The sequence below is a fragment of the Sarcophilus harrisii genome, chromosome 4 (genome assembly GCF_902635505.1).
Source record: "Sarcophilus harrisii chromosome 4, mSarHar1.11, whole genome shotgun sequence".
In the NCBI taxonomy this organism is placed as follows: domain Eukaryota; kingdom Metazoa; phylum Chordata; class Mammalia; order Dasyuromorphia; family Dasyuridae; genus Sarcophilus; species Sarcophilus harrisii.
This window is the reverse complement of record NC_045429.1, coordinates 459,001,797-459,027,417: the sequence shown is the minus strand read 5'-3', so window position 1 is coordinate 459,027,417 and position 25,621 is coordinate 459,001,797. Positions and strand designations below refer to the sequence as shown.

Here is a 25,621-nt window from a genome sequence, read left to right as displayed (position 1 = left end):
GCACCTACTATGTGCCAATGATTTCATAGAGCACTGAATATACAAAACAATGCAGAATACAATGTCCACTCTCAAGGAGTTCCCCATCTAATGTGTTTCTCTATCTCTTGTTTTTGTTTGAAGTTACTAATACTATAAAGTCTCTCTATGTATATAGGAGGTGTATCTGTCTATACTACTATTATAAAATCTCTTTGTGAATATAGGAGATGTTTCTGTCTGTCTGTCTGTCTCTGTCTCTCTGTCTCTGTCTCTCTCTCTCTCTCTCTCTCTCTCTCTCTCTCTAGCATTAGTATCCCATAATAATTTAAAAACAGGTCTTTGCCAGTAAGCAAGTTACCTGATAGTCCAAAAGTGGCTGGAGATTTCACCCGCCATTCCATTTCATTCTTATGGATCTCAAAGACCACATTGGCATCTCCATAGTGTTGGGCCATCAGTGGCTGGAGGCTGCCCAGGTCGCCCATGACCAGGGCTGTGTGGTACTGGTCCACAGGAGCAGGACTCCGAGGGGGGTCTCTTTCCATCTTCTGAAAGATTCGGAGTTTTGCCCTCCCTGCTTCTGGCAGTCCATCTGTGGCCATGCTGTTTATTTGAGCAGAAGCCCTCCTCTCTGGGAGGGGAAAGATGACCTTATACAGGGGCAGTGATTTCTATTGTCATCTCTTCATTGTAGTCTGGCCAGGGCTGATCAAGGGGGTATTTATAACTCCTGTGGGCTCTGAGGAGAATGCTGGCCGATAGGATCGGGGTCATGTGAGTTTCTAGATGCAGAAACGGTTAGCCAGGACCTCCAGATGACACTTGTCATGTTTATTCTAGACACAACTATATCTATTGATTAAAAACTACTTCACAAACCTGGCAAGTTCAGCTATTCAGCAGACAAGTCTAAATACTGATATTCTGCTTTTGAGCAGACTTTTTAGATCAGATAGATTTGAAATTTGAGGGAGGAAACATTAAATGCTTCTTTACTTACTTTTTTTTGAAGGGGGAGAGGGTCCAGAGCTTTCATCTTGTTTTTTAGAATGTCCAGTGTGGAAACTCCCTTTACCAATGTATCATTGACTCATTAGAAAACTATATTCTTTGAGAGTTGCTTGGTGATGTCTAGGTTCACATAATTTGTCTGATTCATAGGTAGGACCTGAATTCAGATCTTCTAAATCTGAAGTTGTTTCTCCATCCCTGTCATGTTACTTCCTAACCAAGATACTTACAAACCAAATGTTACATCAGTAATTTTTTTTAATTGGAAAAATAATTTTCTATAATTAGAGCTTTTATGGCCCCGGAGTCTGGATCAGTTGAATTTGGTGTTAGATCGCACAAATTAGTGCCATCTAGTTCAGTGCTGAGGTAGACTGGAGACAGTGATCTTAGGCACTAAGGAGTTTGGGGAGCTGAGGCATTTGAAGGGTGCCGGGTTGGGAAAAATAACAATAGCTAGCATTTGCCTAATACATTAAGATCTGTGAAACAGATTACATGTGTCATTTCCTTTGATTTTTATAACAAATCTGGAAGAAAGGTGCTGTTATTGCCCCATTTTATAGATGAGAAACCTGAGGCCCTTGTCAGAATCACACAGCTCTTAAGTGTTTGAGGATGGATTCTTCTGGATTCCAGGTCCAGCACTTGATCTACTGTGCTAAGTGCCTCTGAAGAAGATAATAAACTAGCCATTGGATTTACTAGGGAGGAGGAAAAGGAACCGGAGGCAGTTGGTGGTTGCAATGGATAGAGTGCTAGGTCTGGAGTCTGCAAAGATCTGGTTTCAGACATTTACCAGCGGGGGTGATTCTGGGCAAGTCACTTCACCTCATTTGCCTTATTCCACTGGAGAAAGAAATGTAAATCACTGCAGGAACTTTGCCAATAAGACCCCCCAGATGGCACTGGCACAATGACCCACGGGGTCACAGAACGTTGGACAACAAGCGTGACCTGAGCACTCACGGATGACAGCAGTGAGCATGTTTATGAGATGGGATGGACTCTAGTGGTGGTTGATTGGTGATAGGAGCTGGAGGGGTGGAAAGTAAGGACCCGGCCAGCTCCCCCTCCTGACCCTGTGTGGTAGGACAGAGAAGAAGAGGTACAGTTGGTCTGGGAGAAAGGGCCAAGATTTGGGGGATCTTCAGGAGGAAGTCAGTGAACACCAGGGATGAAGGAATCTGAATGGGGGAGACCCAGGAGGAAGAAAAGTTTGCTAATGATAGAGATGGGTTCCAGAAAGTAAGTGCAGAGGAGTCAGGGAGGGTAGAGCCAGATTTACTCTGGGCAGGGGGAAGTGGCAGCTGTGACACTTTGATGCTGATACCTCTAAATCTTGAGGAGTCTTGTGGGACATGGATCCCCATTTCAGGCAGCTCAGGGGGCACAGTCTGCTCTTGCAGGCTGGAAGATCTTAGAGGGGTGTGGTGGTCAAGGCACCCTGGAGATGGTAATCAGGTGAGGGAGCAAGACAGCTGGGCATGGGGCAGCGGGAGGAAGAGTGCCCCCTTGGACATGGGCACCTGGGAGAGTCATCCTTATTTGGCTCTCCCCATTATGAAATTTGCTCAGGAAAGACCTTTTCTTGGAGAGGAAAACTGGTGAAGAGTGGATTCCAATTCAAAACACAGAATATTCAAGGATGGGTCAACTTCATTGGGGTCTGATTCCAAGACATTGGATTAGGGGTTCTCAAAATAGAATTGTGGCAGTGGGCTGCTTCAGTCTGAACTCCATACAAAAAAATGATATGACAATCAGTCATAAGAATGGGTGACTTCTAAATCACTTACTTGAAATCACCAATGATTTCAAATGAATCTCTCAGCCAACCTGAAAGGTGGATGTCACTATTTCCCCCATTTAATAGATGAGGAAACTGAGACCTAGAAATGTGAGTGATTTGCTCAATGTCACATGATAAGTCAAAAAGATGTGTCAGAGTGAGATGAAATCAGCACTTCCTGACTCTTCTGAGTTAGTCCTTGAGAACCCAAGTCACCCCTCTCCATAATAAAGGATCCTTGTCAAGGAAGGTGGGGATACATCTGTGAGAGCTAACCAGGCAGCTTCTTTCAAGTCCCCCTGCTAAAGCCCTCCAGCTCCACCCCCCCCCCCCACCGTGGGCTCCTCCTGTCTTCCTGTTTTAAAATTCCAGAGCTGTTCTGTCATGCTAATAACATCTCCCTGCTCTTAGGGGGCTCCAGCTCTCAGAGTCTTTTTGTCATCTTTTCATTTTTCTGGAGACTGATTATGTTGGTAATTAGATTGATTTCTGAAAACTCTGGTGAGAACTTCTCTGACTCTGACTGGAGTCTGGCTGGAGAGCAGCCTGTTGGGTGGAATTTCTCCTGAACCTGCCTGGTCACCTCCTGTCATGGGCTATTAAAGGGTGGGGAGGACGCTGAAGGTAAGTCCCGGGATGATGTTTTCTGTACTAAGTTTAGCTTCCCTGACATGATTTATCTACAGCTCCCAAAATACCCAAATAGAGGGCCAGAGGGAAGCTGGTCCCAAAGCAGGCTGGCGTCTTTTCAGAGAACTTTAAAAATAGCCCACAGTGGCCCCCACTGGGCATGGAATGAACGCCTGTGGGCTATCGGTGACTTCAGGAGTGGAGAGATTCTATTACAGAATCTCCATGGGAAGAGATCTCTGTGACCAATTAGTACAACTCAGGTTAACTCCTGGACTTTGGGCTCCTCCCCTGTAAAATGAAAGGACTGGATGAGGTGGCTTTGAAGGTCCCTTTCAGTTTGAGATCCAGGACCCTATATTTTTGTAACTCCATCACAATCTTGTGATTTAACAAGAGATCATCTGGGCTTGCCTTAGGGAGTGCTCGCCACCTCCCAAGGCTGCCCACCCCTGTAGGAGCCATGTGGAAGTTTCAGGAAGGCAGACTTAGTTTGGATGTCACCAAAGACTTCCTAATCATGAAAGCTGTCAACATTAGAAGGCTTTCATGGAGATAGCCAGTCCGAGAGCACCCCCGGAAGGTCTTCCTGAGGACTAGGAGAGGCAGCTGCCCTCTAGTGGAGAGAGAGCTATCTTCAAAGCCACTAAGTCCTAGATTCAATTCCCCTTCTCTAGCTAAATAAGGGATATTACCTGGGAATTGTGTTATCTGAAAAGGAGGTGGGGAGGCAGGGATGAGAGAGAAACAATTCTGATGCCCTCAAAAATTACAAGACCCAGAGGAAAAACTTCAGGACCTTGGATAGCTCTACGGAGGATGGATGGGTCAATCAGTCAAGCTACAAACATGTATTAAGTATTTATTCTGTTCTAGGCACTGGAAGATAAATCAAACAGTTCTTGCCCACAAGGTGCTTATAGTCTTTGGGCAAAACAGCAAATCCAACACTTGGATTAGATCCATATAAGAAAACCAGGGCACAGATGGATTGGAGACCCCTTTTCAGTGAGATCCTAAATTCATTGGCCATGGCCTAACTTCACTCTGCCATGGCACTGTTCCTGAAAGGAGCTGGGAACTGGGCCGGAATGAATTTCTTGGATTATTATACCATTGGTATGAGTTCTCCCAATAACCCCAGCTTTCTAGTGAGCTTCCACACCTCCGCTCTCCCCTCCAGCCTTTCTTTCTTGCTCTTCAATTTGTAAAGAAAAAATGCTTGATCTTTGAAGGGGCAGCAGGCAATTATAGGGCAGACATGGACCGTCACATGCATTGATTATCATGCACACCCACACACCCAACACATACATAATTCCACAACCATACACACAGGTACACAACCATAAACATATAATAGAGATAAATCAATAGCATGATATAAAAACACACAGTCAAATATATCTGAACACATATAAAAGACAATAATAAAAGACAATAAAAATACATGTAATTTATTATACAATTCAAATCATAGATATACATCACATATAAACAACATCCACATATACAAACACAAGTCTAAAATACATATAAAACAAAAGCATGGAAACATATGTATACAAATACAATTCACTTATATATTAACAAATACTTACAAAACACCCTTACAATCTATAGTCATACACTTCAAAATCACATACACAAAGAGTATATATATATATATATATATATATATATATATATATATATATATATAAATGCATATTCACATCAACAGAAAATGTGGAAATATAACATATCCATATACAAAAAACATGGAAACACATGTATACAAATACAAATGCATATGGCAAACACATGAGTAACCATGAAATATCACTAGAATATAATCATTCACTTTTAAATCATTGACACAAATACATGTACAAGAAATACAATCATATATATAAACTACATTCACACAAAATATGTATATATCCATACATTAAGAAAACAAATACACAGAAATACACATACTTCCACTTAAAACCTGTACACAAATACACACAAAAACGCAGGTAGAACGATAATCAAAGAAATATGTACAATGACACGCACAAACACACTGAACCTGTGTAAATGTACACACAAAGCATGTGTACACCCCCATACAAACATCAGCCACGCACACAGCCGCCCCAGCACTAGTCACATGTACATTTATCTCTAAGATGTGAAAGTATCTTAACCTTCTTCCTGAATACCAATGTTTGTGCCGCACACCTCATTTAACAGAACATTAAAACGTTTTACTTCCTTCGATCAAGTGAATCTATTAATAATGACTTAGATTGTCTGCTCTGATTTCACATTATTAGCAGAACTCATTGGCATCCCGTGGCAGAGCATGCTATGCCCCCTCCCCAGCACATACACACACACACACACACACACACACACACACACACTCTCTCTCATACACACATAGACACACATAGACACACAGACACGCTCGCTCACTCACACACCTACACACACACACTCACATACTCTCACTCACACACAGAGACATATTCACACACACATACTCACACACACACTCATACTCTCACACACACACAGAGACACATTCACACACATACTCACACATAGACACACACACACTCACACAGATTCACACACACTCTCATATACACAAAGACACACATACACACACAGACAGACTCACTCACACATACTCACACACACACTCACATACTCTCACTCACACACACAGACATATTCACACACACATACTCACACACACATACTCATATTCACACACACACACACTCACACTCACACACTCACACACACACTCACATATACACTCACACACACTCACACACCCTTCAGTCCTGCAACTGCTGGGGCCCTCAGCATAGACAAAGCTCAAGGCTCAAACCTGAGCATCTTTATCACTTTCTTGTCTACAAGCCCAGAGCCATGAGTCGTCTCCATAGGAGAAATGTACCCGGGGGAGGTGTACCCATCACTGAGAATGGGATTCCCGGTGACTCTGCTTACGACGCCCACTTGGGGTCCCCTCTGCTGGATCCGCCACCCGAGGCCTGCTTTGACAGCTCTACCTGAGGTCTCCGGGGCCAGCCAGAGATATAGAGGCTGTAGCAGGTCCTTCTTGGTTGGAAGGCTGTGAGTGCTGAACTTTGTCATCCCCAAACTGACCAGACTCCTACTTGAAGGATCCTAAGACCTGCCCTGTGCACTCAAGCTTCTCAGCACCAGTAGTGATGGCTCTCTCTGCCACGGCCTTTTACAATGAACACAAAGCTCAGTTGGGTATTGAAGAAAGCTGGATTGGGTGTCAGAGGTCACAGGTTCAAGTCCAACCTTTGTTTCTCTAGACTAAATCCCTTAACTTCTAAGTTTTCACTTTTCCCTATAAAATAGGAGCATTAGAGTAGATGATTAGGTAGCTGGGGGGCACCATAGAGCATAGAGCTCCAGGCCTGGAGTCAGTGAGACCAGAATTCAAATCCAGCCTCAGGCATTTATTAGTTGTGTGACTGAGCAAGTCATTTAGCTTCTGGGGTCCCCAAGAGTTGGCTCCCACTGAAACACAGCAAGACTGATGATGAGAAGAGACCCCCTAAATCTGCAGCCCCAGATCAACTAGCCAACACATATTCCACAAGTGCCTACTGTGTGCCCAGCACCGAGCTAATATCCAAGGATACACAAAGAAGGGAAATCTCCCTTCTCTGAGGAGCTGCCTTGGCCCAGGCTGAGTTCCCTTAAGGATTATCAAGCTGCATCATGCTTCTTAGCCTCCATATCCCACTGCTGACATGTCAGCTTGAAGTCCTCTAAAGCCCTCAGATCTTTTTCACATGACTATCCAGTCCTGCTTCCTCCATGTAGTGCTTAATTTGATTTTTGAATCTATTTTGCTGAGACATTTTTATCCCTATAAAATTCCATCTTGCCTTATTCAGCCTAACTAACCATGGTGTGTGTGTGTGTGTGTGTGTGTGTGTGTGTGTCAGGGTGTGTGTGTGTGTGTGAGTGTGAGGGTGTGTGCGTGTCAGTGTGTGTGTGAGTGTGTATGTGTGAGAGTGTGTCAGTGTGTGTATGTATGTATGTGTGAGTGTGTGTCTGTGTGAGTAACAGCGTGTCTGTGTGTGTCAGTGTGTGTATGTGTGTGTGTCTGTGTGTAAATGTGTGTATGTGTGTGTGAGTGTGTGTTTGTGTGAATGTGTGAGTGTGTGTGTATGTGTGTGTGTGTGCATCCTCCATCAGCACTCCTTCCCAGCTTTGGATCGTCTGCAGGGCTGAGAAGGGTGCCATCTTCCACCTTAATCTGTCACCGATAAAAACAAGAGGGCAGGAGATCACGAAGGAGATCCCCAACTTGGGCTCAGGTGCAGAAAACTTTGAAACTGAGCTACCCTAGGGTGACGGGGCTGTCTGCCACGGTCCTGTGCTCCTTGTCCCTGCAAGTCTCCAAGCAGCCCTGGATAACCCTTTGTCAGAGAAGCTGAAGAGAAGATCCTTGTTCTGGTACACATTGTGGGAGATCTCCCCGAGCCCCAGGCTGGTGATACTGTGACCTGTGTCTTGGACATGACTCTGAGAGGCCGAGGGAGCCCCAGATTTGAGGGCGTGCTGCCAACAGAATTGTAGCAGCTATTAGACTCCATTGGTCGGTGGGGCAGGAAGGGAGGACCCAGTCCTAGCAGCTTTCTTACCCAGAGTGACCCCCCAGAAGCCACCCCGTGCCATCCTAGGCCCAAGCACCTTATTCATGGGAACAAAAAGGCTCCCAGAAATGTCCCAGGGATACCAACTGCGCCCCGGGATTCTCGGGGTCGGGGAAAGCTTTTTGGCCCCTCCAGCCAGTTCTTGGACTGAAACCATTTTCTCCCTAAATGAATTAACCATATTCAAAGGTAATCTGCTGTTATTGCTGGGAAGTGTATTCCTAATAAATCCCACTTGATCTGGGCAAATCAGTTCAGACGGCGCATAATTGAGTCTGCTCGCAAGGACTTGAGCAAGAATTCCGCAATCAGCGTTAATTAAGGAGATGGGACAATAATTCCTGCATAATTTCGGAGCTTTTCCTGGCTTGTGAATCACGGTAATAAGGGCAGTGCTCGGGCTGGTGCTGGGCTGCTGTCATTAGAGGCTGATTTATAAGCACTTAGGAGGCTCTAATTTCCTTGAGCTCGGAGCAGGGTCTCCCGACCCCCAATCCCCTCCCAGAAAAGGGGCTTCAAGCACAGAGAGCGGGGACGAGGGGGAGAGCACGAGGAGCCGCCATCTTTGTCACTCGCTCCTCTCATAATGGATTTGAAATGAAAGGTTTAATCCTACTCCTGACCCTGGGAGGGCTAGTGCCACTGGACCTGGACTCTCTCCTATGGAAAGTGGCAGGAAATGAACCTGCAAAGGTCTCGTTTCCTCTAGTTCTAAATCTAGGATTGCAAGATTGGAAAAGACCTTAGAGATCATGCAGGCCAGACTCCTGGTTTTACAGAAGGAGAAACTGAGACTCAGAGAGCTTATTTCTTATCCCAAATCTCAGAGTTTATAAGTAGTTGAACCAAACCAGGTCCTTTGGTTATGTGTTTAATATTCTTTGCACTGCACCAAACCCCCTCCACCCCCCCCCAAATTTTTTCTTTCCTATTTATTCAGTAGCTGTTTTGTTTGACGACCTTACATGCGTGATGAGCTTTCTGAAGACCACAGATTGAAACCATAAGGGCAATGACAAAGAGGCAGCTGGTGGCGCAGTGGATAGAGCACCAGCCCTGGAGTCAGGAGGACCTGAGTTCAAATCTAGTCTCAGATACTTAACACTTCCTGGCTGTGTGACCCCGGGCAAGTCACTTAACCCCAATTGTCTCAGAGGGAATAAAAAGACAAGCAAGTCATTGCAAGACATCAGCTCTTGTGGTCTTGTTTCTGCAAACTTTTCAACAGAAGCATCTGCACTCATAGACTAATTCTTTCTTTCAATATGCATTTATTAATCACCGAGTATTTGCCAGGGATCGTATTAGTCATTAGGGAGAAAAAAGATGGTAATGGAATGGCTCTCAAGAGCTTCAGGAAAGAAACAACATGTACGCATGTACACAATCCAGATTGCTGCAAAGTAACTTGGGATGGGAGCCCTCCTTGCCAGTAAGTCAGCAAGCATTTAGGGAGTGCCCTTTATTCTTAGGGAGGCACTTTGGACACAAAGACAAAACAACTGAGACCCTGAAGGAGCTTCCATTCTATTGGGGAGGAATCAGCACTTAGGTGAATAGATACAAAATGTATGCAAAGTAATTGAGAGGGACCTTAATAGTTGAAGCCACTGGATCACCCAGGATCGCTATGAGGATCTAATGAGGTTATATGTATAGAGCCTTAGCATAGGATCTGGCACACAGTAAGAGCTTAATAATAAGCTCCATGGGGCTGCTAAAGGGTGTAGCGAAGAGAGCATCACTCCTAAAATCAGGAGGATCTGCGTTCAAATCCAGCCTCGGACACTTAACATTCACTAGCTGCATGGCCCTGGGCAGGACACAATCCCAATTGCTTGTGGAAAAAAATAATGAGCTCCATTCCCTTAACATCGACTGTCTATTGGAAAAAATAGACATTTGTATGTTCCACAGGCATCAGAAATTCATTATTGCTTCTCTTCTCCCTCTCCAAATTCTCCAGTTTTTAATTAAATTCTCACTCTCCTGTGCTAATAAGGTTCACAACCTCAATGTCATTCTAGAATCTCCTGGAGCTAAGAAGACTTGAGTTCAAATCTTGTTTCTCAATCATTTATTATTAGCATGTGGCACTCGACAAGCCACCTAACTTCTCTCAGCCTCAGTTTTCTTATCCATAAGATGGGGATAATAATAGCGTTGACTCAACAGGGTGGTTTTTAGAATCATATGAGATCCTAAGAGAGGTGAGGTGCTTTACAAATCTTAACATGGTAGCTTTTCTTTTTGTCTGGTCTAGGCTACCTCCATGCCCTATGTAACTTTTATGTCCATTTCTCTTCACTCACATGGTCATCACTCTAGGTTAGACCTTTACCACACGTCATCTGGACTATGTCAATAACCTTTTAACTGGCTTCCTTGCTTCTAATCTTTCCCCTCCCACTCCCTATTTCACATGGTTGTCAATATAATTTTTCTAATTCTTATATCAATCAAGGTCAATCTCCTGTTCAACGACCTCAAATGGCCGCCATTACTTGTCTTTTCTACTTTCCCCAATTCTACATTTGGAATCTTCTCAAAGTCTTCATCCATTCTTTCTATCTCTTGTCTCTGTCTTTCTGTGTCTCTGTGTCTCTGTCTCTGACTCTCTGTCTTCTCCAAAGGAAGAAATGATCCATCTCTTTGCTAAGAGCAACTTCTCTACTTTCTTTGATCTTATATTTCTTTTCTGGAAATTTGACCTTCTAATAATCCACATATTTTTCTGACTCCAATATCTCTTTATCCACTGACTTGTCTCTGCTGCCTATACAAGCTACCTTAGAGATAGTGGAGGTTTGGTCCTGGACCATAGCAATACAGTGAGTCATGTGAGTTTTTTCACTTCACAGTGTATATAAAAGTTATGTTTACACAACTGCAATGTATTAAGTGTGCAATAGCATTATGTCTAAAAATGTATGTGCCTTACTTAAAATACTTTGTTGCTAAAGATGCTATCATCTGAGCCTTTGATGAGTCATCATCTTTTTGCCTTGATGTTGATGGCTGTTGATGGCTCAGGGGGATTATTGATGAAGGTTGTGGTGGGGGAGGCTGTGGCAATTTCTTAAAATAAGACAACAATGAAATTTGCCATATAGATCGACATGTTCTTTTACCTGAACACATAGAGTTCATTTTAGGGTTATTAATTGGTTTGATTTCAATGTTGTTGTGTCTCAGGGAATAGAAAGGTCTGGGGAAAAGGTGAAAGATGGGGAATATCTGGTCAGTGGAGCTGTCATTATTATTGATTAAATTCACCATTATATAAGGGAGTGGTTCATGGGGCCTCCAAACAATTACAATATTAACATCAAATATCACTGATCGCAGATCAGCATGCTAGATGTGATGATCATGAAAAAGTTTGAAATATTGTGAGAATTACCAAAATGTGACACAGGGACATGATAGGAGCCCCTACTGTTAGAAAAATGGTGCTGATAGACTTGCTCGAGGCAGGGTTGCCACAGAGCTTCACTTTGTAAAAAACAAAAACAACCCCCCAACCCACAATATTTGCAAAACACAACAGAGCTCAATAAAATGAATTCTGCCAGTACCTAAATCTTCCCTATCATAAGGAAACCCTCCCTTGGTCCTGCCACCCCGATAGCTATTATGCCCATGGCCATACTCCTCTAAGCTTTACATTCAGTGCCTTCATTCTCTCATATTCTACCCACTCCCTTCATCTGCCATCTGACTGGGGATGTCCAGGGTTACCAGCCATCTCATAAGGAACCAAGTTCCATGGCCTGCCTTAGTCTTCATCTGCTTGGTTCTCTTTACATGTTTGGATGCCATGGATCATGTATTGGCTTTGAATTCTGGCTCTGCTGGCTCTTCTGGTCACTTTTGCATCTCTTGCTTCTTCTCCTACCTGTCCAAAGGCTCTTTCTCAATGTTTTCTTGCAAATCATTATCCACCTCCCACCCCATACATGCAAATATTTCTCAGGGTTCTTTCCCTGGCCCTTTTCTCTTTTTCCTCTAAGTAAACAATGATCATATCTCTGAGTTTCTCCCCTGTCCCAGGAGGTGGGTAACATTTCCTCCTGAGTCCTCTGGAATTGTGACTGGTAATTGTTTCATGTAGATTTGGGGTTCAAATATGACCTCAAACATTTACTATGGGCACATCACTCATCCGTTTGCCTCAGTTTCCTCATTTGTAAAATGAACTGGAGAAGCAAATGGCGAGTCATTCCAATATCTTTACCAAGAGAACCCCAAATGGGATCACAAAGAGTGGAACATGACAGAAATTACTGTATAACAATAATAAGACCTTGAATACTATTAGCAGAAGGCCAGCCCTGAACTCTTAGACAGATGGATCTTGCCTCGAACATGCCTATATGAATTTTATAGCCACACCTCACTGAGCCTCAACCTAGACTCGCTTGTAAGGTCCTTGAAGCTGTGCACTGTGTTACTCATTCTTCTCCCTCCAACAGGTCTTAGTGTTGGCCCTTGCCTAATGACTGTATGGATGGATGGATGAACTCAAGATTTAACGGTCCTGGCCAGTAGTGGCAGTAAACAGTGGGAGCCCAAGTGTAAAAGCTGTGGAACTTAGGACTCTGATAAGCTAAGGGTCTACTATTACTACTTTATGGCACTAAAGTATAGTTTGATTGATTCAAATGAGCAAACTTTTTTAAGCACTGGTAAGGTGGGTTCTGCAATCAGAGGAACTGTGTTCACCTTCCACTCCTGATGCCTCCTTCCTGTGTGAGCCTGAGCAGTCACTTCCCTGCCTTTGCCCTGTCTGCCCTAAATTTGTACAGGGGGTAGGGACTGGACTCCATGGCCCTTCTAGATTTAGACTGATGAGCCTGTCACTCACTCTGTTTCAGGAGATGTGTCACCTTTTGGGGAATAAAGACAGAAGGGAAATCCCAGCTTCAAACAACTGATAGGAGAGACACATATATGTACACAAGTGAATAAATGCAAAGTATAACTAAAGGCGTACAAAGTAATTCCAAGAAGGAGAAAGTTGTACAAGTGGAGGGATCAGGAAAGACCCTGTATGGGAGCTGGCACCTGGGAGGTGTTCAGAAGGTGATCAGGGTTCTACAAGATGGCGACGGGAGGGTGGATGTTACTAATTGGGCTTTTCCCCATTAAAAACCTGTTTGCAGGAATTCTAGTGAAAAAAAAAAAAGGAGTCACTGAACTTTCTCATCCAGCTCAACCCCATCCTTCACTAAGCACTTTCACCCTTGCAAGGACTCAATAAATACTTTCTTAGTGTTTACCTAGTGCTAGGCCCTCGGGCCAAAAATGTACAGTGCTTGTCCTCAGGGAGTTTACAGCCCTACATAATTTAACTGCATTCATTGCCACTGGGCTTTAAGGCACACAATCCACTTTCCCACAATATTTCTGTGACACTCATTTTGCAACTCTTGCCCCTTCATTAAAAATGAGGAAACTGAGGCTCAGAAAGGAGAAATGGACTTTTCTTGGCTACATAATCAGTAAGTGTCTCTCTTGACTCTTTGTTCAGGGCTCTTTCCAACACTCTTATATGGTATGCCCTGTAAAACTCACTAGGAGATTTTGAAAGGTTTGCCACATGGGTCCTAAAGGAAGCATTGGTTACTGCTAGAGCTGCAACTAAGACAGAGTAATTTGGGCTTTGCCCCAGAAAATTTTGAGGGAACTACTGCTTTTTTCCTGTCCTTTTCCTTCTTATCCTTTACCTTTCACTCATCCTAGGGGATCTTCCTTCCCCTTGTTAGCTTTAAACTTCATAGAGCCACAGGGTATGATTCCTTACCAATCCTACTCAACCCTACTCTTACTATGCCTGCCCAAGATGCTGCTACATGTCTCAGGTGTAGCTAGTGGATAATTATTCCATTCTCCTCCTACATTTGGGAGGTGTAAGTGAGGAATCTTATCTGGTTAATATTAACAACTCCCTTTTCTATTGTATTCTTAGAGTTATAAAGAACTTTCCACCCAATAGCTCTGCAAAGGAGACGGTACAAGCATTATTATCCCCATTTTACAGATTAGCAAGTGGGGGCTCTGAGTAGTCACCCACCTCATTGAGTGCTTAGAAGAAGATTTGAATGCAGACATCTGAATGCCAGATCCAGTGCTCTTCCATTCTCCCCTACTGTGTCTTAGAGGGGCTTATATATAAGACCTTAAAGAAATCTTAGTAATATCTACTTAAATGTCCTCATTTAAGGTAAGGAAACTGAGGACAAATTAAATCATAGGCTCCTGGATTAAGAGCTAGAGGAGTTCTGGGAATTGTCTATTTCAATCTCCTCACTTGATACGAAGATAGAAAAACATTAGTTACACATTTACTATTTGTTAGGCACATGCTAAGTGTGTGTGTGTGTGTGTGTGTACAAATAAAAACAAGATAATAGAAGCATCAGCTTTCAGGGAGTACAGCAAGGGGATTTGGGAAAGAGGGTGGGCAGCAGGGGGTGATGGAGAGTTGTAGAGATGAGCTGGAAGGGAATGCCTGGGTCTGGTAAGAGAAGGTGATAGTTTACCAATTACAACCTGGGGCCAGGGTCAGGGTCAGAACCCAAGGTTGTAGTGGCTAATTGGTCATAGATTTGGAGGTAGAATAGAGCAGAGATCATCTAGTTTAAGCTTCTTACTTTTCAGATGAGAAAACTGAGGTTCAGGGGAATTAAATGACTTGCCCAAGGTCAGTGGTGGAGGCAGGATTTCAAGCTGGATCTTCTGCCTCTAGAATCAAAGGTCATTTCATTGCATCATCATTACTCTTTTGCCCTATAGTTTGAAATGAGAAGGTGAGTGTGTGTGTGTGTGTGTGTGTGTGTGTGTGTGTGTGTGTGTAATTATAAGCCTCTCCTCTCTCATTCTCCTGGCAGTTGAGAAAATTTTTAATAAAAAGCTTCCATCATCATATCTTCACTTGCTTCTAGGTATGTAGGTCCAGTGACTCCAAACACAACTTCAAGCACCCCGTTTCCTATTTCAATCAGAAATTCAAGTGCCATCTTGACTTTCTTATAACAGATCAGCCATGAAATCATGGAATGCTGACACCCTTAATAATGGCAATTAGTAATCAGTTGTCTCATACGTCCTCTGATTAGGGAGTATGTGGTGGGGGGAAGGGAATGGCCTAATCCCATCTTCCTCTTCTCTTCTGGGATTTTCTTCTGGCTCCCATTATTCCAAGAAAAAAAAAGAAAACAATGGACTATCCTCAACCTAGAAATATAAACTTGAATGAACCAAAATGTAGAAATAAACATTTCTTTGAGGGGCAAGAATAACAACAACAATAATAAACCTTCCTATTCCTATGGGGCTTCGGGGTTTACAAAGCACTTGCCTCATAATAAGCCTTCAAGGTAGGTAGTATAATATTATCATCTCCTTTTTATAGGAAATTGAGGTTTAGAAAGGATAAGTGATTGTATATGGGAGAATTCGCTGAGATCGAGAAGATGCAGAGGTAAAGCTCATCTTGGGACAATGAAGGTAAGTTAAGTTTTGAATTTATTGGATTCCTTGGGACAAAAGAGCATATGATATAAATTTCTGGTGGCCAGTAGGGAACATGGGTCTGAGTTTGGAAAAGCATGTCTAAGACATGGATTTGAAATTCAGTTATAAAGAGGCAGCAGCAAAAATCATATAAATAAGATCTCTAAGGAAAGACTATAGCATAGAGGCCTCGGGATATCTTGAAGCCTTTAACCAATGATCTGTATTATTCTGGCTGGGAAATTTCTGCTCACTATTTGTTTCTAACTAATGATGTCCTCTTGGTTTTCACAGACTTGATTTTTGTTTGTCTTATGAATCCCATCCCCAAAAGAAAGGGTATTACTGTATCTTTGCTAAGAAAACCCAAATGGGATCACAACTAAATAACAATTAACTGTTCACGGTACCCAGGGGAGCATAATATTGTACCACATGCTCTACAAGAAGTTTCATCCATATTTAGTCACTGTCATTTTTATAGTTCATGGTCTAAGACTGTAGAAACTCAGACATAGGCATTCAGATACAGAAGAAACATACCTACATATACACATATATAGTGATATATCCATTAGAACAATAGACATATAAACTGTGATCCTGTTTTTTAACATCTGAACTTAATATGAAACATGTCCTGTCATCAGGAGTCAAAGGAAGAGTGCAAATCATCTCTCTTACTGATATTCCCCTCCAAAGTAGTTTCTGGGAAATCTCAGAATATAACTTGACTATTATAGATTATTATAGCACAAATTGAGGTCTCTGCACACGTGTATAAAAGGATCTTCAGAACCTGCATATTCAAGTACTCAATGCAACGGTGTGTATTAGATATAGGACAGCCTTTATTCCACTTCATAGAAAATGCAGATCTCCAACGAGTCCATAAGCAATTATTAGAATTCTTCTTTACCAATGAGTCCTACCTAATACCTCCAGCTTCACAGCACCACCTCATTTGTACACTACCACAATGTAGAATCAGAAAAGAAAACACTAATTTTCCATACACAGTCATACATAAAACTCATTGAACTGGTGCATCTGTGGCTGTAACTTGGACAGATTCTGCAAATAGAAAATGAGTTAGGCTAAGAATTTTACAGAAGAAAGGAAGCTGGTTGGCTTGGGAAATGGGGTAATGTTTTTAATGCCCCCTTCAACTTTCTTTCTGAGACAAAGAGCGTAAAACTCATAAGCTTCTGGTAATGTTGCATGACTGGATAATAGAGTGATACAGGCTCCAAAGGACTGAAATAGAGGTTTACCCAAAAGGTGATGGAAATATGGATCACACTTCAAGCAGGGAATCACCCAGACAAAATGTCATCAAAGAATTGCATGACTAGAAGAGAAGAAGAGTTGGTTATAGGAGTGAAGGCTAATCAATGGACAGACCCAAGCTCTATCAGTATCCTTGAAAGGCAGGGCCCTATTACATTGATTGGTGATGAATTCATGGGAGGTCATGCACAAGAGTCACATGGGAAGGATGCTCCTCTGCCTCCTTGGTGAGATTACAAATCAATGAGATTATAGCTGGAGAGCTGGAGCAGCACTAGGAGTGCTTCCCTCTCTGCCACTCCCAATATTATCTCGTATTTGTTTTGTATGTTCTCACTTTAAGTTCATGCTGTCTCTTCCAATGCAATGTAAGTTCCTTAAAGGCTGGGACTCTTCCTTCTTTGTATTCCCAGCACCCATAGCATAATGCCTACAGAAGGTATGAATGAAGAGGGCCAGATTACAGATGGCCTTCTTGTTTTCCCCTTTATTCCTTCAAGAGAAGGAGCCCAGGGCTTTGTAGTGAAGTCTCACTCTGTTTTTGATAGTTTTTCAAAGTGGCCCAGGGAGAGACACTACACATCAAAACCAGGATTTTCAAGGATTTTGTTGGAGTGGCCACTCCCTCCATAAACACATTGCCAGCCCTCCACTTATACATGCCTTTTTGAGTTGCCTATGGCCAAAATGTTCCTTATCTTTTGAAACTGAAGGTCAGTGGGAGTAAGTTCATATCCTGAAATGCATCAGGAAAATAGGATCTGGCTTTAGAACCGGAAGAACTTCAGAGATCACCTAGTTCAACTTTCTTATTTCCCAGAGGAGAAAACCAAAACTCAGAAAGGTTAAGTCCAGCATCACATAGATAGTGACAGTCAGGATCCAAACCCAGGTCCACAGACTGTAAATCCAGTACTTACACCAATTTGTCCCTGCTTTGATTCTCCTGCTGCTAACTTTCTAAAAACCTAGTATGTTGCTGGAAATGCATCTTCTTCATTACCAGAGATAGTCTTTTATACAATAGAGAACACAATAGAGAAAAGGGCAAAGAACATTTCAAGGGCATCATCAAGACGTTTATTGTGTGATTTTTCTGAGCGCTGAACAGAAGGGACAAGACTTGTCTAGCTCACGTCTTTAAGAATCCAGCAAAGTAGTTGCGAGAGGGAGCAAAGGAAGGGGCCAGCTCGGAGGTTTGTTTGGGATGAGCCGACTTCCTGTTAAAAGACACTTAGGTATCCAAGTGACACACATTCTCCTTCCCTCAGTCACCTGCCTTTCTCCTTTCTGTCCTGGACATTGTCACCCATTGGGAGCCCGATGTGATAGCCAGCCGGCCCCTGCCATGCTTGCCATTTCATGCTTTCAAACACAGCCCATTCATTCCAGTTACCTACTAGAACCAAGGGGTGCAGAGGCTCATCGGGCTCTTTCATCCAGTCATCATTGGCTAGTTCAATAATAGCATTCACATGCTTCACTTCAGTACAGATCAAATCCAGCACTGCCTTCTCATCCCTGGCTTCCAGGGAGGACTTTAATCTCTTCACCAGATCGGAGTTGAGCGGGTAGTCAGGAAGACAGTCCGAGCTGGACATTTTTAGCAAGTTAGACTGCAGCAGAATATTCTTCTCAATCGAGTCCAAAGCCAGCAGCTGTCACTGAGAGAGTGTGGTGGGGGGAGAAAGGGTGTTATAAATAGGATCAACTCGGCTCTGATTACCGATTACCATAAGTGGAGAGGGAGCCACGAGTCCCGCCCTGCCCCGAGAAGTAGCTCTCCCAAGGTGAGAGAGGTATATTTGTTTGGTTTTGGTCATGCCCAATGAGGAGGTCTCACCAAGGCGGGGGCTTCTGGGAGGAGAGCACAAAAGGGCAAGGAGGCACTTGGGAAATCTCTTGCCTTGTGACTGAAAGGCTTGGTTACCTTGAAGACTTGTACAAGATCCTGTTTGGAAGCTTTTGAGCAGCGGGGACATTTCCAGCTCTCTGTGTGGACAGCTTTGGCTAGCTTACACAGCTGACAACTGCCTTATTCAATCACTCTGACAACATCAGTTTTTAAGTTTAGAGCGCAACCTCTCTATCCAACCAAACAGTAATTTAACAAACATTTAGCAAACAATTATGGCATATTATTATATGAGCTAGAGTACCTAGATGATAGGCCTTAGCGTCAGAAGGACCCAGGTTCAAGTTCTGTACCTGACAATGACTGGCTAGTGGGATGACTTGAGGCAGATCACTCAGCACCCTAGGGTGGCTCAAGGCAGATCACTTATCATATTAGCATGTCCAGGGCTAAGATGAAATTATAGAAAAATTAAAGGGAATTTCAACACCATGAGTTTTCCACATTAAAAAATGGAAGAACATATTATTAAAAACCAAAGGATAATTCTTTTATATTTACCCATAATTTTAGAAGATGGGAGGTCACAGGGAATAGAGCTTACTACATTATGTGCCTGTGTTTCTGGGTCTTACAGCTGAGTTTGAGAGTGTGGCTGGGACAGATCCAGAGAATGCCAGACTAGATCATTGCTCTCTGGAGATAACCAACAACTGAAAATAGACAGTCACTGGGGTTTTCAATACATGTGAATCTTAAGGAACTGGGCCAAGCTGGGATACTTTGGAGATTGGGATGAGATCAACTCCCTTCAAGTCAATAAGTGTTTAAGAGCTTCCTGAGTCTTAGGTGCTGAGGACACAAAATTCCATGGAGAAGAAGCCACGGTGCCATGTTTTACTGTTACCAAGTGCTTCGTTTACATGATCTCATGTGAGTCTGATAATTGTCTGCTAAGCCAGGCAAATTAGTCCGGGCTTATGACATCCAATTATGAATTGTAGTCTTAGGAACATTAATCTGAAATATCTAAGGTCACATAGTTAGTTAGTGTCAGAGCCCAGATTGAATGTAAGTCTGAGGTGCTCTTTTCATCACTCCCCAAGAGTATGGAAAAGTCCTTTCCATCCCAGCTCTATGAGGTAGATGCAACTCACTGCAAGTATCCCATTTGGGCTGTAATGAGCTATCCAAAGTGCTGTTGCTGATCCTTTGTTTCTAAAGAGGATCATCAATATCATGGGTGATATCTTGACTTGCACATGAATTGGATTTAAGTAAGACAGAGTTGCACAAAGTTGTCAGGCTCACTTTCTTTTTTAGAGACATACAAGTCCAATGGCAAAAAAAAAGTCAGGATGACTGGTGATAGCCTAGGATGCAGTGGATGAGCCTGCTGTCTTTAATGTCTGACCAAGCTCTCAGCACACAGCACTTGCTTCAGCCATCTTCATGACTCTTGGAACAAAGTGTTCTCATCAGTCCATTTTAACATGCTTGAGGTAGACATTTCCTAACTCACTGATGGATTAATTATCTTCAACCTGGTTTAGCCCGTCTGATTTTTATCAGGATGCGGCCACCACACATGATACACCTTCTTGGAGCCACGTGATAGCTGGATGAAAGGTGGACACCACAGGTGGGTGAACAGCCGTAAAAAGGGATCAGTAGCCCCTCACACCAGAGGTATCCAAGGTAAGAAGTGATCAATAGGCAAGACTTTCCCAATCCTTTCCAGTGCTTTCTCTCAACTCTTCCTTCCTTCCTTTCTCTGCTACAGCCTTGCTGGCTCTATTCCCAAACCTGAGTTGGAGTTGATTATGCTGTTTTCCACTATATCTGGGCAATAATGAGACACAGATTTTTAGAGCCAAAGTGTGGAACATCTCTTTTCCCTTTGGCTCAACTCCATGTCATTTGGGAATTTTCAAAAAGGATCTCTTGCAACTATGTTAAGTGATGGGGAAACACAGATACACACAAAAAAATTTTCTTCCCTTCTAGGAGTTTCTGTTCTACTTGGGTAATAGAATTCATATCCTTTAACCATTTATCAATTGGGTAATGACTTGTATTCTTATAACTTTGACACAGTTCTTAATATACTTTAGAAATGAGACATTTATCAGAAGTACTAGCTGTAAAGATTTTTTTCTCAGCTTTGTTTCTGTTGGTTTTGTTTGTGCAAAAACTTTTTAGTTTAATGTAATCAAAGTTGTCCATTTTTATCTTTCATAATGTTCTCTAGTTCTTTGGTCATAAATTCCTCCATTCTCCAAAGATCTGATAGGTAAATTATCCCTTGTTCTCCTAATTTGCTTATGGTATCACTCTTTATGCCCAAATCATGTATTCATTTTGACCTTAATTTGATATGCGGTATGAGATGAGACTCTATGCTTAGTTTGTGACATAGTATTTTCCAGTTTTTCCAGCTATTTTTGTCAAATAGTAAGTTCTTATTCCAGAACCTGGAGTTTGGGGGTTTATCACATACTGATTGCTATAGGCCTTGATTATTGTGTCAGGTGTAGTTAATCTATCCCACTGGTCTACCACTCTGTTTCTTAGCCAGTATCAAATGGTTTTGATGACTGCTGCTTTATAATATAGTTTTAGGTTTGGTTCTACTAAGCCATCATCCTTTATTGTTGTTGTTTTTTCATTAATTCTCTTGATATTCTTGACCTTTTGTTCTTCCAGATAAATTTTGTTATTTTTTTCTAGTTCTATAAAATAATGTTTTGGCAGTTGGATTGGTATGGTGTTGAACAAGTAGACCGATTTAGGCAGAATTGTTACTTTTATTATATTAGAGGCTAAGGAGTCTTAGAGGTGTGTGTGTGTGTGTGTGTGTGTGTGTGTGTGTGTGTGAATATTCTTGACAGCCTGTGCAAAACACTGAAATGGAACATGAATCAGCGTGCATGGCTAGGCTGGTGCATCCATAAGGATCAATGCAAGGAGAAGCGCTACAATGGAGCCACTCTAATTTCTGGGGCTCCTTATCTCAGTTCCCACATGTTAAGTCATGTCTTTAAGGATCTCCTTGTAAGGGCTTTAGAAGTGCCCTCAAGGAGTTGGGGTGATGCTTCTCTAATGCCATTAGCTGTGATCTCTATTCTTATGAGTTCTTCCCGGTGTTAACCACCAGTTGTAGTTAGTACCTCCTATAAATTGGGAATAATAAGATCACCTATTTCAGAGGCTTGTTTAAATCAAACATCATGATATATAGAAAGTGTTTTTCCAATCTTAGAAGACTAATAATTGCTAGCTATCATTATTATTTCATTGATATACTCCAGTGATTCGTGATCCATTATAATTTAACCAATTAACATCAATTAGTTTTTATGAATAAACATTTTCTGAGAAGATAGAGCAAGAACAGAAGTTACAGAGCATTCTTTCAGACTAACAATCAGGATCACCTTCTGCCCTAGTGGTCTTTGGGAAGTGTGCTCAAATTTGTATTAATTTTTTTAAATAAAGCATTCACCCCACCAAGTTCATTTCCCAACGTGGTATAGCAGCACATCAGTTACTTTCTCCCTCCTGGCTGCTTCTGACCTACTTTGATGCTGGGTGGTCATGCAGATTACTTGAGTCTTTACTCCTCATTGGGTTTGGCTGTCCCTAAAATTTGGCACAGGCTCTAGCTTCCAGCTGTCCGGCAGCTGACTGTCCTGGTCTTTGGAAACTCATAAGGCTGCAGCTTTACTAGATAACACCTACCTAAAAGTGGCAAAGAATAGCTGGAGAAGAGAAAGCAACATCAGTAGGGTCATACACTCATGGACCACATGGTGGTGGCTCAGGTGCACTTAATGCAGCCAGGAAGGACAAAGAAGAAGGGAATCTTCCAGTTAGTACCTATTGTAATTGTTCTCACTTCCAACTCAACTATCAATCAAAAGGCTCTTCTTTTAAACATCTAAAACAGACTCGAAACAATTATTTCCCATGTTCCCTGTACCATTGGGGTGCAAGGTCATTCCATTAGATGTCATTATACCTTTCTGAGAGCAGGCTCTTGCCCAGATATGTGGGGATTCCATCAACTAAATCTGCCGTACATTCTCACAAGAGATAGACTTAGTATGTCTCTCACTGTAGTAGCATGAGGGAAGACTGGAAAGATGGGTGAGAACTACATTGTAAAGGGCTGTAAGTGCCAGACCAAGAATTTTGCAATTTGTCCTCAAGTAAAGAAGGATCATCTGGAAATATTAGAGTGGGAAAGTGATAAGATCTATGTTTTAGGGTTATCAATTGAACAGATGTGCAGAGGAAGGCTTACAAAGGGAGTTGGAAAGAAGAAACACTTTCTTCCCAACTAAGTCGGTGGATTTGTGGTCCTTGTAAGAGGAGAGAAGAGGAAACAAGAAATTCTCTGAGGCAGAGATGAGAAGGCACAGCACGTCAGGTGTGAGTAAAGGCCAGTGCAAAGTCACTGGGAAATACAATGTGGAAATTGGATTGACGAGATGTGGCGACTGATCAGCTATACCAGGTGAGCGAGATGGAGGGATTGAAGATGGATGCGAGGGTGTAAATCTGGGCCACTGGAAGGGTGGCAGTGCCCTTGACAGAAACAGGGAAGTTAGGAGGAGAGGTTGATTTGATTAGGGGAGAAAGAAAAGTTCCCCATGTGGATCTTGTAGTACCTTCAGCAAAATATCAAAAAGCAAAATAAGGTAATTTAAAGGAATAAATGGGAATTAATCGAGACTGCTCTCCAATGCCAAATCAGAAGGGAGGTAAGCTTGGAACCCTCGTTAAGCAGATAATAAAGAAGACAAAAGCCTCCAAATACAGAGCTCACAGATCTTAATTACTGAGCTCTCGGTTTGGTATTAATCAGCAGCACATACGCTGGGCTAATCACGCCAGCTAATTTTGTTATAATGTAATTCTTTGTCAACCACGTTATGTATAAATTAGGGATTGAAATGTAACTAACACAAATTATATTTAAGGCAACATGAATATCTTGATTTCTGCATTGGGTCTTTTCATCATTGTGACTTCCTCTCCTTTCTTGTTCTGTTCCTGCTATCTGCTGTGGGACAAACACCTTTCTCAGCTCTTCTCTTGGTGGCCAGTGTGAAGGGGATAGGCCTATATCACAGGGTTCTTCAAAGGACTCTCGGGACTGCAGGATTTCAAGGTCATATGGTCAACTTCCTCATTGTAAAGATGAGGAAATCAAGATGGAGAGACATTAGGTACCTTGCTCAAGGTCACACAGAAATACCTAACAGATATGAGATCTGAATTCAGATTCTCAGGCTCCAAATTCAATATTTTTTCCCCACTGGAAACATCTTCCTTAAACACAAAAATGGTGATAACTCTTCTATGCAAACTGCAGTAACTTTTCATTGCTTCTACAATCAAAATAAATTCTGCTGACTTTCAAAATCCTTTACAATTTGTCCACAATCAGATTTTCCAGCTTCATCGTACATTTTCCACTTTCTTGCTCTCCATGTTCCACTAAACTGTCTTCTTCTATATTTACACAAAACACTCCATCTACCATCTCTGTGACTTTGCACTGGCCTTTACTCACACCTGACGTGCTGTGCCTTCTCACCTCTGCCTCAGAGAATTTCTTGTTTCCTTCATGAACTCAAATATCCCCTTCTCTTGAAGCCCTTCTTGATGAGTGGACCTTCTGACACTCTTCCTACTTCCCTCCTCAAATGCTTCCTATTACTTTTGGTTTTTATCCTGTAAATGTTTACATTTTATAGATGTTGTCTTTCCTCTAAGTATGTGAGGTCCTTGAGGGTGAGGATGCTCTGATTTGTCCTCTGTTTACAAGTCCTGGCACATAATTGGCGCTTCATTAAGGTTTAGAGATTACAGATCGTGTCTCCATTTAACTTTGGCAGCTAGGTGGCGGCACAGCTGGGAGTTGAGTAGAGTTGATCCAAGTTTGAATCCTGCCTTAGACACTTAATGAGCTGTGTGGCCTTGAACAAGTCACTTCATCTTTGCCTCTGTTTTCTTAGTTGTAAAATAGAGATCATCTGCCTCCCAGGATTGTTGTAAGAATAAAAAGAGATGTTATATTCAAACTTTAAAATGCTATCTAAGGGTTAAATTTTTTTTGTATTTTATATTTATGTTATTTTGGTATATTTTATATTAGATGTTTCAAATCTCTTTAACAATAGTTAAGAGGAGTATCCTCTACAAAGTAAAGTAATGATTTCAAAACAAGGAGGCAAATAAAAGTTAAAACCACATGGGAACAGGCTTCACTCCATTTTACTTTGTCCCGTCTGCCAAGGGTGTGGGATTCTTGCAGAGAGTACAGTTGATGAACTTTCATGCCAAAGTGCTGATTCAGCTGCCCAAAGTTGCCATTTTAATCTATCAGCAGGAGAGCCCAGTGGACTTTAAACATCAAAGAGGAATACCAGGCTATTGACTTATCCCAGGATGTTGGCCTGAACTCCACTGAATATGAGAGAAGAGTAAGAATAAAAACAATCCTAATGACTGCTGATAGTTTGTAAAGCGTGTTACACTCACAATAATGGGTTGATCCTCAAATAACCCAATGAAATACGTCCTCCCAGATTCTTAAACCCATTTTGAAGATGTGAAACCCAAGGTTCAGGGAATTAAAATGATGCCCATCATAATACAACTAGTAAGAGGCAGGGCAGGATACCAGGGCACGTTTCTCTTGATTCCAAACTCAGCACTGGTGACACTCCTCCACATTCACATATGTAAGATCTCTGTCTCAACCTTATTTTTAAAAATCTGACATTTATTTAGACATATCACTATGTGTCTTTCCTGGAAATCCCTTTCCCTCCATGTCATGACATT

At 42.2% G+C, this 25,621-nt stretch overlaps 1 protein-coding gene across 2 annotated transcripts in view; it reads right to left on the bottom strand.

Annotated features, from left to right (window-relative positions):
* ASB18 (ankyrin repeat and SOCS box containing 18) overlaps positions 1-18,583 on the bottom strand; it is a 65,530-nt gene extending 46,947 nt beyond the window's left edge. Inside the window, exons 1-2 of one of the 2 annotated variants that reach the window (XM_031968252.1) lie at positions 18,325-18,583; positions 341-504 (exon numbers count right to left, since the gene is read on the bottom strand). In XM_031968252.1, the coding sequence (XP_031824112.1) occupies positions 341-504; positions 18,325-18,509 (349 nt within the window). In that variant the 5' untranslated portion in view covers positions 18,510-18,583. Of the gene's footprint in view, positions 1-340; positions 667-18,324 lie in introns of those variants that run through there. The other variant, XM_023503806.2, reaches the window with a different exon arrangement.
* Between the last annotated feature and the right edge of the window lie 7,038 nt (positions 18,584-25,621).